Below are 19260 nucleotides of genomic sequence, written 5' to 3' on the forward strand. Positions count from 1 at the left end.
CCAGGATAAAATCTTTGTGTTATTCCTGTGATGTGTTGCTGTTGGTTCCCCTTCAGCACATCCTCATCCCAGTTCTGCCTCGGTTGTAGAGGTTGTTGGTGTTGTGAACGATTAAAATGCCTCAGTGCTCAGATGAAATCCCTGCTGTAGTTGAATGTACTGCATAGGTCCCTCCAGACTGATAGACACTCCTGGTAAAGATTTACAAAAACACTTAAAATAAGTACACTTTTTTACATTGTAGGGGCATAAACTTTCTTACTGCAAGGCAACAGTGCTGCCAACTGTAACATGACAGAAAGTGAAAACAGTTGAGGTCTTCTGCAAGGTACTGTACTTGTGTTTAGGCATAAGGAGTTGTTTTCTGTCATTATTCCAGGAATTTATGCCTTAAGCTTTTCATCATAGAACTTATTCAGTTATGAGGTATTGACCACCTTACGTAAAAGCATTTCATGAAATTGATTATTGAGGTTGCAGGTTAAAGGCCAAGTAAATATAGTGAAGCTTAATTTCACCAATTAGGAGCAGAGCCCTGGAAAGAGCCTATCTTGACCAAGTAACCCGGACTTTGCCTTTAATCTGCCTGCTCCCATCTTATCCTCTTAACTTTGTGTCTCTGCATGTGAGTGTGTGTGTGCGTGTGCGTGCATGTGTGTGTGTATGTTAGAGTTGGAGAGAGAGTGAGTGACACAATCGTGGTTCATGACTCTTTCCAGAACAAGATGGTAAAGCTTGACTCATGACTGAGCTTAGCAGTGGGAGTCATCTGCTTGCTAGCCTACTGTCACGGTATAGTCGAGGTGTTGGGAGTCTCAGCATTCCCTGCAGGATGGTGTAGTTTCTGTTAGAGTATTTTTTTTTTTTGCGCTGAGTTAATTTTGCTACATGCATGCCGTGGCAGAACCTGTCCAAGGATGTTCTCTGGATAATGGTATGGTATCTCTGCTGCCACTCTGAGAGAGTTGCCCCCGCAGGTGGGTATCAGACCTTCAGGGTTTCTTCTTTCTGTTGGAAACCTTTTTTGTGTCTTCAGTTAAGTGGCTTTTATGCCTAGAACCATCTCACACTTTGAACTGGAGTCAGTCATGTTTTTTGAGATTTATGTACTCTTTTGTTCCTAGATGAGAAGAATCTTACTCTTGCATTCTAAGTTTGGCCTTTCTTCAGTTACACAGTTACTGCAGAAGCTTCTTACAATCTCTTTCCTCAGTATATCATCATCTCAGATTCACATTGATGGGATTGTTGCTCTGATGCTCAGTGGGTCTTTTGAGTGTTGAGGGTAGCACGAGTTCAAATCCTTGGGTCAGTTGCTAATGTGTTATAGATACGTCAGCACCGGCCAACATAGATAAACAGACCGATTCTGCACAGAGATGCATTGATAGAGATCTTTAGTCGATTTCGATCTCCATCTTTGTAAAGCTTTGATCAGCGGATACAAGTTTTGGGAGAAGTTTGAAGAACCAGATTAAAAATATGTTCTCTAACTTTGGTCCCATGAGCTATCATTAATTAATTAATCAAATTAGTTCGAGAGAGAACAGTTAGTGTAAATCAGGTATTCATTATTTTAAACCAAAGACAAAGTGATTTGGAGTTAACATCTCTGTTCGTGATTAGTGCCATCAGCATGCATAGCTTTACCAAAACAGCTTTTTCCTTGTATAAATTCCAGAAAATGAGATTTCCCAAAAGCTGCCAACATTTCTGTGTACAGCATATTCCACGACAGACGGGGGTAAAGAGTTTTAAATGTCTTATGATGCAAAATTGTCTTTTTGTGCATTTTTGTACACCCATTTGGATCTCTACTACTTCTAGAGCACTAAAAATAAACATCCAGACACTTGAGCCATTTAAAAAATCTCCCGATTATTAAGTCGGCAACCCCAGGAAAGCCGAACTCCTTACCAATGCAAGTGGACCTCTGCCCACTTCAATATTGGAAGACGTTTACGTTTGGTCAGCTGGTTTTACAGCTGTATGTGCCTTACAGTTGCCGCTGCTGCCTAGAACCTGGTCGTGAAATCTCATAATTAGGAAAATAATTTCATGCAAAAAGTAATGAACATTTTGGTATAGCCCATGTCCAATGGGCTATACTAAAAGGTCCCATTTAAGTGATGAAATGGAACAATGTTGATGGTACTCCATTGAGCCTTCCTGTTATGTACCAAATTCCTGCTCTCTTTGACCTCTCCATGTCACTATATGTCATAGAAACTGTTTTTATTTAAAAGGCTTTATACATTGAAAATGTCAACCTTTGAGTCATCCTCCCATCGTGACAGCCTCCACACTGAAGAGTGCTATTGTTACTGTAATGCTAACGCAGCGCTAATATAAACTGCTAATCTGTATCTTTAAAAGTGTGATGTTTGTTTGCAGAACATCTGAATGTTGTGACAGATTTAATGGTGTAGTATGCTGGTGACTGTAAGGGCAGGAAAGGCAGAGGAAGACATGCAGGGCAGCTCCATTGGAAGGATGAGGAGTTTTATTGATTTGCCATCAGATGTTTCAGAATAACAATCCAAGAGTGATGTTATGATTCCTGTCTTCCAGCCGAAAAAGGCTGTCATGTTGGGAAAAAACGCTGCCGTCTTACCTTCCTCCTCACCGACATTGAGGTTTTATACATCCATCCTTTTAGTCCAAACGCTGTAGACCACAGAAGGCCTTTTTGCTTTTTGCTTGTTTTATGATTATCTCCAAGGAGGAACTAATGTTTTGTTTTTGCTGTGGCTGCAACATCCAACTGAGCTTTGAGACTGGGATGTGTCTTCTCCCTGCCTCGGTCCATAACCCTCAATAATTTATCAGTCTTTCATCCATTTGTCTGTGTTAGCTCAATATAGCTCCCTGAACATTCTACTGTAAATCATTGATTTTGCTCCTCTTAGTTTGTTTCAGTCGGCCCTTTGGAACCAGCAGGAACTGCTACAGTAAACAGGAATGCTGAAAGCATTTCTCAGCATGTGCTGGCCCAACTGTCCTGATGTTTACCTCCAGAACTCAGAATCGGTACCACAGGTACAGGGAACTGTCTGCTCTCCACCATTCTGCTTCATTCTGCCATCCTCATTGAAGCTGTGACCAGCAGTTGTTAAAAACAAGCCTTCCTTAAAGTTGATTTTATTGCCAGTTTGTTCTGCCAGGAACTGACTGTAATTTTATTGCATGTCTGTATTTTGACACCTGTCATGCCAACAGCTACTGTATCTGGCTAGCTGCTGAATCCTATTAGCTTAATCTAAGGATTAGCATGTTGACAGGGAGAGACTAGTCCATCAAGCCTGGCAGAGCTTCATACAATGCTCTGTTTTTCTGAACAGTCAGAGTATTCCCTCTTTGTCTACTTCCCTCCCACAGTTTGATGATTATTTTCTTTAAAGCTGCAGTAGATAACCTTTGTAAAAAAGATTTTTTTCATATTTATTAAAACTATCACTATTTCCTAACTATAATATGAGACAGATAATCTGTGAAAAGATCAAGCTCCCCTGCCTCCTCTCAGTGGTCCTACTGCCATCTGCATGTTCTTTCAATCCAGAATGTTCTTTTTTATTTTTAAACCATTATGCGGTGTGGTGGCAAAACATGATACTGCTCCCACATACTGAGTCATACTGTACACATTCGTTGGACCGCACACTGTCCTCGGTCTGTTGAGACTTCATAGTCAAGTGTAAAAATTGCCTAAATTTCTCATGACAAATGGCTTCATTTCCCACAATTCTAATGGATACTAGCAATTTGATTGAGCTAGTTGAGGGGCTAGCCCCGTTTCCTCTGCACCAGAGCAGCCACCACACAACTGGTGCTACACAGAGATCGGCAGTCACTCTATGCAATTTTGTTTAGCGTGCTGACTGTGGACATTATCAGCTTGGTGTCGCAAACAAAACAATTCAATGTAAATACAGTTTCCTGTCGAGCAGTTTTAAAAACCCAGCAATTGCAGCGACTCTGACAGGTCGGTGGAAAATCAATAAATTGATTGATGGATTTTGTTCACTGACCACTACAGGGCTTCGGTCAGAAAGCACGCTGGTCATCAGGTGTTTAAATAGGTTTACTGAAGAATTATGTCAATGGTGCAAATAAATTGAAGCAGTTTCTGAAAATACAGAAATAATAAATAAAGGTTCAAAATTACTATTGCAAAAATGTAAATATAACAATTCACAAGCAAGTAAAAAACATCAGCATTAATTCCCTCTGTAATAAGGGCTGTTTAAATTTAAATGATGCAAAACTCAGAATCAGTCTAGCTCTAACTGGTCAAAGCTCAAAAACTAACGGTTAAACGCTAGATAGTTTTAATAAAAATCAAACACATTAAGAATAAAACAGACATTAACAAACTATAGAAATGTACCAGCAGCTAAACAACTCTCAGTAGTGATAATTAGCATCTACCTATTCATGTCACATGACTGATACCACTACTCACATCATCAATGACTGTCTCAACAATAAACAGAAAACAGATCAGCTGACGAATGTCAAGAAGAAGAAAATAAACGGAACAAACCTCCTTCAAAATAAAAGCATAGATATGAGACATTGAACTACTTGAAGAATTAATAACAGAGTGGATTCTGCGGCATAATGGACCAGGGTAGCTTTGAAATGAAAAACAAGACCACACACAAATAGGCTGGTGGTCAAAATGTTATGCTTGATTAGTAAACACAATTTATGTTCCAGTTCCTGTTCTAGCCAGTTTTGCTGCATCAGCAGAAAGTTCCTGTAAAGTTTCTTTTAGAGGAAGGATTCTTTCACCGTGTAACATTCATGCCAGTTTACCAGTACCGGGACCAGACCAAAAACCCTCAGTCAGTACCTTGATAAATAATGAGATTTGTTTAAGTATAAAACAAGCTTTAATGCTGAAAATGATCAAATGTTACAAGTCATACAAATGAAACAGATACAGAGTGACATTCACCATCCAGCGCTGGGCTCCACTCAGCGCTGCGTGACACCAAGTTGACTTAGGGTTGACACCAAGTGAAGCAAAGATTGTAGCGCAAGTTCTGCTTTTATCTTCTCCTCATTCTGCTCCCTCTCTAAGGTGTTGGCCTTCCTTAATCAGTTTTGTTTTTGTGTGACTGTCGCCATTTTTATATGTTATGGATATGTACGCATGCAACAGTGTGTGTGTGATGCATAAAAGAGATAGAGAAATGACAGAATCATATACCCATTACACACCTAAGTTGTAAATGATTGCAGAACCACCTGACTTGTTTGGTCTAACCCAAACCCAAGTACATAGAACTGTTTGTGGCATAAAACCTAAGAAGAGGTTAAATTCTAAATTCCCCTTTTGGCAAGAAAAAGTCTCGGAATTCTGGAAGTTATTTTCTCAACTCTAGAGCGGTCTTAAAGTTCATCCCAGCAGATGAGTTTTGTGGACTCAGTACCTCTCTTGCTTTAAGAAAAGTGCTTAGTGTGAACTCAATAGAACAAGACATTACTTTGCAAACCTTTGTAGATATACACAGAACGCCTTACATCATTTAGTCACCCCTTTTGTGTGTTTTAGGATTTTGGTTCTTCTTGTTTATCACATTGTGAAGAATGGATATGTCAGCAAAGAATTATGGTTTTCTGGTTAAAAAAAAAAAGGAAAGAAAAAGGAGTTTCGAGTTTATTTGAAGAACACATTTCAGCAACAAGGCAGGTATTACAGATAAAACACTGTCAGTAACAGTTTGACTTCTGATGTGTTTGACCTTTGTTCCCTTCCTAATGATGACACAGTCCTATTAGATGTTTTTTTTTTTAACGCTAAATAAAATGAGCTCTCTGCTTTTAGAAGTTCATATTGTTGCTAAGGACAAACTGTGTTTTCCTCCTCTGGATAAAACTGGAACTGCTTTAGTTTAACTACACGTTTTCTTTCGATGCCAGTAGGAGCATACAAAGCACCATCTAATATAAATGTAGTTAACATATCATTGTACAGTAATGGTTTAATGTTCACTCACAGTTTCTCTCTTTACCTGTCGTAAGTTTCATTTCATTAGGCTAAGGCTGTGAATCTGTTGTTTTAAGCTCAATCAGCCACCATTCCTTTGGTTGAGAAACTCTTTGATGTTTGGAGCTGGAGTTATTGTCCACATTGTCCTGCAGTGTACATTTAGAACTGTGATCCATGTTTTACCTGTTTGATCTTGTCCTGCAGTGGAAGAGTCAGACATCATAGACTTGGAGAAGCGCTACTGGCTCCTCAAAGCCCAGTCCAGAACCGGCCGCTTTGACTTGGAAACCTTCGTCCCGCTGGTGTCTCCTCCCATCCATGCCTCTCTGAGTGAAGGTAGGTCCTATCTTCTCTGATATAAGTCTCCAATCTATGAAAACATATTTAATAGAAACATGCAGTCTTAAAAAAAGATTATAAAGTGTGGTTAAGCATGAAAACGGACATGGAAAAATCTACATCTTTGCAGACTTTATTTCCCGAGTAGTGGTCTTGGTGTTTGCATCCATCCATCAGGCCCAACCCCACCACATTCATCCACCCTAAATCTGTCATCTTGCCCTTGGACTACATCTGTCCCACCAGACAACACCCACCACTGACATGTCGGTCAAACCCCACCCACGTACCAACACACCTTACATCACTAACCCCGCCCACCCGACTGTCCATCACACAATACCCGCCCTGCTGTCGTCTGTCACACCCATAGACCCCGTCTACATACATACGTGCAGTAAATCCACATTGAGCCTGTCCTTCTATACTTTAAAAACTGGATTGAGAATTCTGGAAATATGCGTCTTTGTGGAAAGTGGGACCAATCTTTCGTCTGGGGAATCTTGGAAATCCATGTCAAACATGTAAACACATCAAGCCTGAACTGACATGGACAGTTTGATAGCTTATACTGTCCTTAATTGGGGTCGAGGTTTGATCCCTGCTTGTTGAACTCTTTGGAATTTTAAATCAAACTTTGTGAAATCATTAGTAAGGTCTTCAGGTTTCAGTGTTTGGAACCAAGTGAATCGATGCTTGATGGAACCAGTGACATGGACTTGTTGCTTTTCTACTATTCGCAGGAGTCTCTGCTTTTACTTTGGAATCATTTGTGAACTCTGAATCTTAATGAGCTCACATTCAATTAGCCCAGGATGGTCTCTCCAGCCCCTGCTCCTCCCCCTGCACTGTTTGCTCTTTATTACTGCATCCAAACATAATTTCTGTCCTTCATGCTGTGTTTCAGGTCTGTTTCACGCCTTCGATGAAAATCGGGACAATCACATCGACTTTAAAGAGATCTCTTGTGGACTCTCAGCCTGCTGCAGGGGGCCTGTTGCTGAAAGGCAGAAATGTAAGCCATGCTGTGGTTCTAACTGCTTATAGATAAATGAACCTTCCTTGTGGGTTTCCATAATAACAGGCTTCCTGTCAAAAGAGGGCTTTCTCCTGTGTTGCTCTAACATGTAGCCTCAAATCAACTTTTTGATCGATTGGATGCAGAAACAGTCATATCAAGATATTAGCTACATCATAAAATTAATTAGTTTTATTTCCCTCTTCAGTTTGCTTCAAAGTATTTGATGTGGACCGTGATGGGATTCTGTCTCGAGATGAGCTCCATGAGATGGTTGTTGCCTTGCTGGAGGTGTGGAAGGACAATCGCACAGACACAATCCCTGTGAGTTCACCCTCAGGCTCAGAGAGCATTCATTTCCTGCTATGAACACATGATTCAGTGGAAAACAGCCCAACAGCTTTGGCTTGAGGGGTATTATGGAGGCAAATGTAGAAGAGACTTATCTTCTGCATTTGAAAAATATTCACTAAAGGTTAACTGGTCCATTTGATTGACTGCTGTTGGGAAATAACAGTAAAAATAGAATAGAATAGAATTACTTTATTCATCCCAGCAGGGAAATTATTTCGCAGTTACAGCAGCATAGAGACAAGACACACAGCAACCACCACTGAGTAGCAATGTAGACAAGATAAAATAAGAATAAAATATGACATAATGTCAATATAAAAAGCAGCTTAGAGCAGTCCTTGCAAGGATTCAAAATGCAGAGCAGTATGTATATGTAAATATATGTACAGCAAGTGTGCCACAGTGCAGTTGTGCGAAATTGGACTGATTAGTGCAGAACAGGGATTTAGCTTTTATTGTACAGTGAGATGGCATGTGGCAGGAAGGATTTCCTGTATTTGTCCCTACGACAGCGGAGCTGGAGCTGTCTGTGTGAGAAGGTGCTCCGCTGTCTGTCTACTATGTGGTGGAGAGGCTGCTGTTTATTGTCCATAATAGACAGAACCTTCTTCAATGTCCTCCTCTCCACCACAGTTTCCAGGGACTCCAGCCTTAGTCCCAGTACAGAGCCAGCTTTCCTGATGATTTTGTCTAGTCTATTGGAATCGCTGGCTCTGATGCTGCTTCCCCAACACACAGCAGCAAAGAAGATGGCACCGGCAACAACACTGTGATAAAAGGTCTCCAACATCTTGCTGCACACATTGAAGGATCTCAGCTTCCTTAAAAAATAGTCTGCTCATCCCCTTCCTGCACACAGCGTCAGTGTTAGATGCCCAGTCCAGTCTGTTGCCGATTACACATACTTTAGAGACACCATACATTTAGGTTTGATCAGAGAATTTTTAGTGTTTATTAAAATATTATTTGGAATGTTTTGTGGTAGAATAGCTTGTAGCCTTGGTAATAAATGTGTAGTGGTCTGGTGCTTTCTGCCTTGTAGCCGTTTGATTCTCTCATTTGTGTTTTTAACCTCAAAAAGACATGAACACATGTGAGTTTAAGAGGAAGAAAGAATAAAATGAAATCTTTTATTTCAGTGGAGATGCAGCAGATTAGCGCATTCAGGGTTCCTGTACGATCTTGAAACATCTGGAATAAAATGACAATATGTAGTTTGCATGAATGATAATTTTTCAGATCTGGAAAAGTAAGGATCAAAGAAAAATAGGTAAGCCAAAAAAAGAGTGTAAGAGCTTATAGACTTTATTCTTTATTCTGTTCTGTAACAGAAAAAAAATTAAACGTCTGAAAAATGAAGTATAGATTTATACTTAAATTATAGATTCCAATTTCAAACATAGATTGATATTTATTGCGTCTTTTGTTTGTGTTGCCTCTGTAGTATATTGGTTTTTAAGCTGATGAGTTAAGAGTGAAGGACACATGTGCACTCATTCAGTCATGGTTTTGAACTTGACTTGTGATTCTGGTCTAAATCCCAAACAAAATAATTGGAACTTAATTTAACATGTTTAAACATATCAAAAATGTGATCAGAAAGTGAGCTTTAAAGAATCTATATTGAAGGTATGACAATCCTGACCTTAGTGGACAAGTGTTACAGATTTTCATTAGATATTAGAAAGTCATACACTTTACCAAACAGTCCCATGCCAACTTCAGTATTGTGTTTTATGATTTGTGGAACATAAACCTAGTAAATCCTAACTACTGTTGATGTGGTCAGATAGATTTTTTATAACCAAATGTCCACATTTTTAGAAAAGGTACAGAAAAAAAGTCTAGAACTCCAAGTCTTGTGATTGTTTGGAAATGGAAAATATGTGGGAACCTTGCACATCAACTGAGTGAAATGAATTCCACGTCAGCCTGCAGAATATTCCCCAGCAGATTTGAAAGCTGAGCTTAGTTCTGGTTTCTCCTGTCTCCCACTGACATGTTGATGCTGTTGCAGGAGCTGCACAGCAGCATCTCAGACATAGTGGAGGAAATTGTGAAGATGCACGACACGACCAAGGTGAGACATTGGGATGCTCTTCTTCACATGTATTTCCAAAAGCCTAGGTCCCAAGATACTATCTGTTTCAACGTGAAATTAAAGAACAAATTTAAATAAGTAGTAAAGCAAACATAGAACATTAATTTGAAAAATTTTCATGAACTAAACATTAAATTGTCAGATCAAATTTAGGACTTTGTAGATTAATAATGACTCTTTTTCTTTGTGGTTTACATTATTTTCTGGTGGTAAACAAACATATTTACTGTTTTAAACAGTCACTCTGTTTACACCCTTTTCTCCATTTTCCATAAATACTGGTGACCCCACATATTGCCTCTTAGGCAGCAAGTATTATCTGTATTATAAAATTTTAATGCCAACCTTTATCATTGTTGTGGTCATGCAGTTATTAAAATGTTTCCCAAATGGTTGTGTTTTTTCAGTTTTCCATTCTTGCGTGTAAAACAGGAAGTCCTGCTTTAGTTAAGTGTTTTTTGTTGGAAACCTGCAGTTCCAGATCCACATTGATAGATGTCATTTTTCTTAAACTCTCACACATCCAGAGATGTAGAGTGACTGAGGTGTTAGCCAGCACTGTGGGATATTTTACTGTCCATTAATAAGGCCATCCAGGCGAAATATCAAAAATACAGGTGGCAACTCATTGCAGACCTGTTTAACAGCTCAGTTATAATCTGGTGTTTGAAACAGTTGACAGACAGATGGAACTGCAGGCTGAGTCAGCTGAATACGTCCGTTCCTCTAAAATTTTGCGTCATTTTTTGTGATTGTTGCGACATAAAATTACTAATTTTGTAGGACCATTTTCAAAAAGGTTTAATTGTTATTTTTGCCAAAAATGCCAAGAATTTCATATTAGTCAATCAAGCTAAGATGAACTGTTTACACATCCACCCTTCCATTATCTAACACACTTATCCTTGTGGGGATGTGAGGGTGGTGGGGTCTATCTACAGCGGCTGACGGGCGAGGGGAGGGGTACACCTGGACAGGTCACCTGTATACACACTATAAGCAAATCCTACACAACATCTCAGAACAGTTTTTGCAAAAATAAATTGTTACTGTTTAGCATCACATATGTTTTCATTTTGCAGTCTTAGGTTTCAAGAGATAATGTGAAACAAGAAGTTAAATTATTACATCACGTTGCAGTAATTGGTCCGAAAAGACGGAAATACAGAAAACGTTAAGCTGATTAGTCATTTGTGGAAAAGTTGTGATGACTGGCAAAAATTGCAAGTCTATGCAAAATAAGTGCATTTGCATTTATAGTTGCAATCGGAACATTGCAACTTCCTGGAGGGACTAATAAGTGGCATCATGCCTGAAATCAGACCAGCACGTCACACACATGGTAACCAGGTGGAGTGAAATCTAAAAAGCTTTGTGAGGTGTCAGAACACTCTGCATTCAGACAGTGCAGTATGCTGACCTGTGTGTCGTTTGGCTCCTCACAGCTGGGTCACTTGACCCTTGAAGACTACCAGATCTGGAGCGTGAAGAGCGCTCTGGCCAATGAGTTCCTGAACCTGCTCTTCCAGGTTGGTACCCCGGCATGCTGCTGTGGCACAATACAGCTGCTGGAACCGCAACAGCATTCATTCATGATCATGTCAATGTGTTTGACTTATCCCAGGTTTGCCACATAGTGCTGGGCCTCAGACCTGCCACTCCTGAAGAGGAAGGGCAGATCATCAGGTAACCCACCTCTTTATCTGATTTTTCTTTTTCTGTTTCTAAATGGTATGTGCTTATACCTGATGAGAGTTTCTTGTTGTGTGTATGTGTGTGTGTGTGTGTGTGTGTGTGTGTGTGTGTCTGCCTGTATGCAGGGGGTGGTTAGAAAGGGAGAGCAGACATGGGCTGCAGCAGAGCCAGAGCTGGTTCCTGATCTCCATGCTGTGGTGGCAGCAGTGGAAGGACTATGTTAAATATGTGAGTAAAGCAGAAGAAACAAAGCACCATTGTGCATAAAATAATAACGTCCATTTCATACAAAGCATTGTCATTATTAAATATTTATTCTGTTAATCAAAAAGTAACATATTCTGCCCCAAGTATTTAGCTTCATACTAGGTGAAATCATGTCACTATTATAAAGATAAAACATTTTCCTGCTGTTTGTAAATAACACAACAGAATCAGAGCAGTCTTTGAAAATGGTTCATTGTTCCTGAATAATCTTAAAAAGTTGCTTGATTATTATTTTTCCATATCCAGATGACCATAGAAGAATCTAAAGGGAGGATGAAAAATGGCTCTTTCCAAACTTCATTCCCAGTTCTGATATTTAAACCGAGATACGCTTTATGTTCTCCATATTGTAAAGGATACTGTAACCACGGTGACACCTTTTTGTCACTTCTGAGATCTAGTGACTAGTGTAACCAGCAGTATGTTCTGGAGATGGACTTTGATTTTCATGCAACAGCAAGAACACATTTAGCCTTTCAGTCTGCCTCTCTCACATACTGAATGAGATGCTGACATTTTCTTATTCACTGATTAAAAAACTCGTGTTTTTGTGTTCAACTAGCTAGTTACCTATCAAAAGCCGATAATCAACCTATTCTGTTTTCATGTTACAATATTATTATTTGTGGCTTCTCTGCATAGTTACATAATAAATAAAAAGCATGATACATGTTATCCAAAACCATAAACTAGAATAGATAAAAAATATTCTTTATTGTCCCACAGTGGGAAGTTCAGGTGTAACAGAGCAGGATCGAGGGATATACTCTCACACAAAAATAAAAATGTATTCAACTGTATACAAAGCAAAGTTAAGAAAATACTGTACAGTAAGGACAAAATTATATTATAAAAATGCTGTAGAGTTATCAGAAATGGTGTCCACCCTTCGAAGGAATGAACTTTTTTATATTTTTAAATGGCTTAAAAATGAAAAAATATCCTCATTTGACTTTCACACCAAATTTGACTTCCAATTTTAATAGACTATTTTTCTCCCTTTCTCTAAGTTATAAATTACAAAAAAATATTTTCAAAAACTTTCTGTTATTTCAGTTGTTTGTCCTGAGTTTCCCTGAATTCAAAGTCCAGCTAAATACAAGCTGCTTGTAAAACATGATGGAAAGCCCTGAGTGAGCTACGGAAGCCCTAAAAAAATTCAGATTTGCCAAAAATGAAATCTTCATACCCTGAAAATTCAGTTAATAGATAAAATCGATTGATCGCCCATAAAGCATTCATAGTATTTTTCTGTTTTCTTCTAAATGGAAATATTTCCTGCTGTGCATCATTTGTTAGTCTGTTGTTTTTCATGCACTGGTTTAACCATTTTAATGGTGAAAATGTTTGTTAAACATTAGAAAGGCAGAAAATATGATGAAACATCAGCAGTTCTGTTCTGTTGATGTGTGAGAAGTGTCAGTATGCCAGACTCCATCTCATCTGAGCCATCTGTGGGAACCAACACCCTTCCTGAAATGTCCCAGTCATTTAGCCAAAGCAAGTCTTTTAGTTGCTGTTGTCATGGAAACTACTGTTAACTTCTAACCACTTTGAACACTGACAGGACAGTCCCTGCTGTTGTCTTCCTGTCCAGGAGCATAAAGGCATCGTTGTGGAACAGCCGTCCATTCTGAGCTCACTCAGGCCCCTGACAGCCACAGCCACCGTGGAGCCCGCAAACCCCGACAGGCCTGGGGGCCTGGGGACCTTCGGCCCCTTCAGTCCCTCAGAGGAGAAGTCTCCTGATGCTGTGTCCAGTGCCTCAGAAGCAACAGAAACTGGTCAGTCTTCTTGAAACAGTCCACAATAGATAAGAGTCCACTGTTGATTTCTCTGTTTGTTAGTTCATGTGGAAACAAGTAAGTGAGAGTTTTTAAATTCAGTTCAATCCCGTGTATTTCCATGCCTCCACATCTGAGTAAACATATTATGTTGCTGAACGAGATAAAAATGTCAATTCTATACCCAATTACACTCAACCCAAACCAGCTCTAATTAATGATAAATCAGTCTGATTCATTCCAATACAACAATCCAGACCTGTTCACAGTTCAGTACAAGCCTAATTATTGTAAAGTACATTAAAACTCAGTTTACTGCATGTCTTAGATTTGTTGTGCAGCAATAGAGGTCCAGCCTGGCTATGAATAACTACAATAACTGCTTAAGGCAATTATTAATAAAACTAGTCATTTAGATGACAATTACCAATTTGGAACACCACCCGATCTTTAAAACGGGATACATTTTGATCATCAAGAAAATAGACAAATAGTTCAGCCTCAGTTGGTGTCTACCTGATGCAGCTCAGGTTTTAAAATGATAACAGAAGAAGGTGCAAACAGCACTGATGCTGTCTGAGCAGCTAGATGTTACACATGCATAGAATTAATCCAGATGACTACAAACGACAGGAGTTTATTATCATTAAGCTAATGATAAAATAACAAAAGAATTTAAGTGTTTAAAGATAAAGCATTTAAATGTTAAAACAGATTTAAAAAAAAGCAGAGCCAATAAAATGAGTGCGTTGAGCAAGTTGTGAGAATGATTTATATTTGTAGACAAAGAATTTTGTGCGGCTTTTCCATCTCAACACGCTGCCCAGCGCCCGGCTCTGTCTGGACTGATAAAGTTTGTATATGTGTTCCCAGTTGGTCGGAGCCTTAGTGGTTAACGAACCAGGCTAACCTCATCATGCAGGTTCAGCCCGTTGAGGAGCTCTGGCGCTCACCACTTAGTCACGCATCACTCTGGTTTTATATTATTTTATTAATAATTTTAGTATTATTTTTCTGGTTATGAAGCATCAAACCATGTCAAATGCTTTGTCCACTTAGTCAGACAGAGTTAATGTGCGCGGTTGCGCGGAGATTTGAGAAACTCGTCCCATAAACTGGACCAACCAACATAGTTTCTGTGTCCCCTTGTTAAAAACTCAACTGACACGAAACGGAAGAGCTACTAAAGCCACATTAGCAGCATTAAATTAAATCTCTCGTTTGTTGCGCATCTCTGCGCAGTGCAGTGGATTTAACTCATGCAGGGCTGGTCGAAGGCTGCATGAGGCCTTGAGCAGAATTTGACTTAGGGGCCCCTCTTGCTGCTAGAAACATGAGCATCTCTAACAGCTTCTGTGTTAGATTTACTGAAATCTGGGAGAAGGGAATAGTTTAATTGGCCAACCTAAAAGCAATAAGTTATAATTGCAGTTTACTAGTTTGTATTTGTGGGCAAACAGAGCTCAAACTCAAAGATTAAACTCACGGCATCAGATTGTTGCTATGGTAACAAAACAATTTAACTATGAATATTGTTCTTTGAACTTTTACAAAGTAAACTTGCCAGCTCCTTAAAATCTTACATATAAATGTTAAACAATTTTTCAAAAAATTATTTATGTATGCTGAAACCATTAAATCAAATTTAGCAGCATTGATCATCTCAATAAACAAATGATACATTTATGTATCTGTGATCTGTGTTAAAATATTAGCATTTATGGGACCCCTGAAGCCCTGGGAGCCTTATGGAGTCACTGACTTAATTTGGATTAAAAAAGTGCAAATAATTGATATTCATTTTAATTGTTTTTTTTTTTAATTTGTTGTTTTTAAGACTAGTTGTGGATTTACATATCGTTTCACTGGTGACGTCTTCCCGTAACACATAAAATTACCCAGTAATATTTTTACTTTTCCTGTCAACTTAACATCTTTTAATACAAAAACACGGTGGACCGCCAGTGGACCGCCTCGGCGCCCCGACCACCGGGCTTAGCAGGTTTTCTGGGGGAAGCCCTGAACAATCTCTAGTCACAGAACAGTTTATTCTACAGTTCAGACTGTATTCTGGTTGATTAAATAACATAGAAAATTTGAATAGTTACATTTTCACATTGGTTGTAATATATGAAATCACCATTGAAGACCAGTCTTGTTTGATGCTATTATTTGATGATCTGGGTATAAAAAAACCTTTTTCAGTCTATAGGTTCACAGAATTTTCTGTAAGCTTGAAGATGGAAAAGGGTTTAGGTGAATTTCTTCAACTTAAACTGATGGTGCTGTAGATTTCAAATCAATTCAGAAATCTTGGTATAGTTGTGAAACAGCTATATGAAGGCTTCAGCCACCAGATTGAAAGAGTTCCCATCCATATAAGACATCTTGGTGAAAAACGTACATGAAATAATTAGAAACTTAATTCCTCATATTAGTATTATGTTACTGCATTATGTACAAACTTTGCTGCATTTATTTAAGCCTCCTCTGTCATTTGACAGTTTTGCTATTTTCTGACTGTTTGCTATGGATGTTGATCTCCTCTCCCCAACAGCACTGAGTCCTCAGTTGGCTCCCTCCGCAGCAGAGAGCTGCTTCGCCCGTCAGCACAACATTTCAGAAAACAACAATCAGTGTTTTTCTGGAGCCAATGGCCATCTGCCCTCCCAGCTGACAGCACAGAGACCTGGAGCCATCGACAACCAACCTCTGGTCACCACTGACCCCATAAAGGCAAGGAGGGCTTTTCCTAAGTCCTGTACCCCCTCACCGCGTTGACCGGTGGAACTAGTTGGAACTGTTTTCCTGCTCTGTGGATTTTTCACTCTGTTTCAGAATAGTTCTTATAAAGTCCCAATCCAAAAGAATATGAGGCATTAAATGTTTATTCAAAAAAATCTTCCATTCTGTATCAGTTGAAGGAGTAGACCATCCCTCTAAGCAGAATAGGGTGTTTTCTTTCATCTGCTTGTTAGTGGATATGTTTGACATCTGAGCATAGAAGCCACACTGCTTTAGAGAGAACTCTAGAATGATGCAGTCCCCCTGCTTTACACTGTCCTGCCCTCATACAAGCTGTAGAATGAGACTAGCTTTACTTTGCTGAGTAAATATGAAAGAAACCGTTAAATATTTGTTCCACTTTGCATCATATTAGTTTGGTAGCAGAGGTTCTCACTTCAAACCCACTTCATTTTTTTTTGTGGTCTGGAACCAGATAGTGTTTCCATTTAGTTTTTATCTCTGTGGTTTACTGTAATAATAAAAGGCTGCCAGCTTTTCCACAGCATTAAGATTTTGTCTCTGGCTGTTATGTGTAATTCAAAGCGACAGAACAGCGTCTTTTCTGTGCTTTTTTTCCTCCCTGCTTACGTATCTGCTGTGCTCTATCCCCTGCAGGCCCCTACGTTAACTATGGAGGGTGGCAGACTGAAGCGCTCTTTGCAGCTGGTGCCTGGTAGAGACTTTGAGATGGTGCCAGAGCCTGTGTGGCGGGCCCTCTACCACTGGTACGGTGCCAACCTGAGCCTGCCACGACCGGTGAGTGAATGGAGCAGCGTAAGGCAAAGGAGAATAAAACAAAATAGTTTTGTGAAACTATAAGTAAAACAAAATTTTCATATGTGGCCAAAATGTTTAAGACATAAACATGTTTCTATCCCTTTTCTTAGCTGAAAAATTAAAATCTGATTCTCATTATTAAGATATTTCTCTTTTCTTTCCACATCATTATTCCTTTTGATCAACAAGTACATGTAATGTTATCTTAATGTATCTCCTTGTACATGTTTAACCTGCCAGACCTCTGCTCTGTGCTGGACTGTAGACATGTTGAACTTTATGAAGCTGATTTATAGGAAGCTAGTCTCTCCTTAGAATAAACGCTACAAAGCCAAAATGTTTCAGCATGTTCCTTCATGGGCGTCTCTGTTGGACTGTTCTGTCCACCCAGGAACAGCAGCTTCATTGCTAGCTAACATAACTTTCCGCTCCACTCCTGCAGGTTATCCTGGAAAGCAAGACTGGTCAAGCAGAGCTGGAGCTGTTCCCCTGCTACCTCCTGTTCCTCCGCCAGCAGCCCGCCACGCGCTCCCCTCAGTCCAACATCTGGGTCAATATGGGTATGACCAGCCTGCGAATGTTCCCACCGTATTTGCCCCCACCAAGAGGTAACGTAAGCCTGCAGCAAGACCAGAGCAAGCCGTCGATAAATGTTTCCCTGAGCAATCCCATATCTCCCACCATTAATTTCTCCTGTGTGGACTGAGCCGAGCCGGGCAGAACTCTAGATGAACCCGTGGCCCAGCAAAGACTAATCATTAGGAAAGTTTAATAATTGACTTTTCCAATCTTCACAGCTTTGCAGAGATGGCATAATAGTATGTGAAAGAAATCTGGGAGCGACTTAGTAAATAATGAAACTATGACTATTGACTGCTATTTAAAAGTATAATACAGTGCCTTGCAAATGTTTTCACACTCCATGTTTTGTCACTTGTTGAAGTTGATATAATAAAGCAACACAAATTGTGTAAAAACATAAATTGGAAGAAAAAGGATACCTAGGTTTCAGCTGGTTTATTTTTTATAGATGACTAAATCATTAAGTCAATAGTTCTTAGAACCACATTTTACTGCAGCTCCACCTCCCCACTTACAGTTTTACCTGCTCTTCTTTGCGAAGTGGCTCAAGCTCAGCCGGATTATATGAATCCGGCTGAGCTTGAGAAAGAATCTTGCCACAGATTCTTTGTTAGATTTAAATCTGGACTTTAATTGAGCCACATTAATATGTTTTGATCACATCCCCCTCTGACTGCAGATTAAAGGTCATCCAGCTGAGTGGTGAACAGCATCACTTTATATTTAGTTCCATCCATTCTCCCCTCATCTCCAGCTTTCCTTTCCCTGCTCATCATAATGCTGCCACCACGTTTTGCTGTGAAGCTGTGATGCACAGCAATGCTTTTCCTGTTTCACAGACAGCCTGGTGTCATTAGGTTTACAGTTGTACCATAGTCTTTGCTCCTTTAGATGGTTGGACTGAACAGAGTTGTGAAGCCTGACTCTGCTGTTAAGCTCTCCAGTTCTTCCTCTCTGCTGGACTCTTTGGTCTCCATGATGCTGTTTGTTCTCTAACAAACCTCTGAAACCTTCACAGAACAGCTGAGACTTTATTTACTATACTATCAAGATGATGTCTGAATTGGTTGCACTGGATTTTATTTAGTGGTATCAGAGTACAAAAGAAAACCATCTACCCTTTTTCTTCCAGTTTATGGTTATGTTGTACTTTGTGTTGGTTTATTACATACAGTAAATCTGAAGTTAAATACATTGAAGTGTGCTGTTGCAACTTGAGCAAAGGAGAAAGGTTTAAGGGTATGGATATTTTTGCGAGGGATTGGATTTCAAGCCATGATGATGATCTCTACAGCATCAATAATCATTGTTTTGTAATAAAATGTAACTGTTCCTGCATGCCGTCCTCCCTTTTAGCCACAGTGACTGGAGAGGTAGAAATATTCGACGTCTGCTATCTGTATTTAAAATCCTCCTCAGTTTATTCCTAGTCTGCATTGTCAGCTTTCAGCCTGAAAATCTTAGCCTCTTCCTCTTGTTTTATAACATTTGTTGCATAAACTGAAGTCAAAAGGAAACTGTGGCCAGTGTTGGTCAATGTCCTCACCTCGCCTTGTCA

General features: G+C 39.5%; 1 protein-coding gene across 6 annotated transcripts in view; it reads left to right on the plus strand.

Annotated features, from left to right (window-relative positions):
• Window positions 1–19260, plus strand: part of usp32 (ubiquitin specific peptidase 32) — a 58099-nt gene that overhangs the window by 23020 nt on the left and 15819 nt on the right. For 2 of the 6 annotated variants that reach the window (XM_028045054.1, XM_028045051.1), the window contains exons 6-16: window positions 6203–6334; window positions 7245–7352; window positions 7564–7679; window positions 9727–9789; window positions 11256–11339; window positions 11435–11496; window positions 11631–11733; window positions 13340–13556; window positions 16114–16292; window positions 16959–17099; window positions 17563–17728. In XM_028045054.1, coding sequence (XP_027900855.1) covers window positions 6203–6334; window positions 7245–7352; window positions 7564–7679; window positions 9727–9789; window positions 11256–11339; window positions 11435–11496; window positions 11631–11733; window positions 13340–13556; window positions 16114–16292; window positions 16959–17099; window positions 17563–17728 — 1371 coding nt within the window. The remainder of the gene's footprint in view (window positions 1–6202; window positions 6335–7244; window positions 7353–7563; window positions 7680–9726; window positions 9790–11255; window positions 11340–11434; window positions 11497–11630; window positions 11734–13339; window positions 13557–16113; window positions 16293–16958; window positions 17100–17562; window positions 17729–19260) is intronic. The other 4 variants (XM_028045056.1, XM_028045053.1, XM_028045052.1 and 1 more) reach the window with 2 other exon arrangements.

This window comes from Xiphophorus couchianus, chromosome 18 (genome assembly GCF_001444195.1).
Source record: "Xiphophorus couchianus chromosome 18, X_couchianus-1.0, whole genome shotgun sequence".
NCBI lineage: Eukaryota > Metazoa > Chordata > Actinopteri > Cyprinodontiformes > Poeciliidae > Xiphophorus > Xiphophorus couchianus.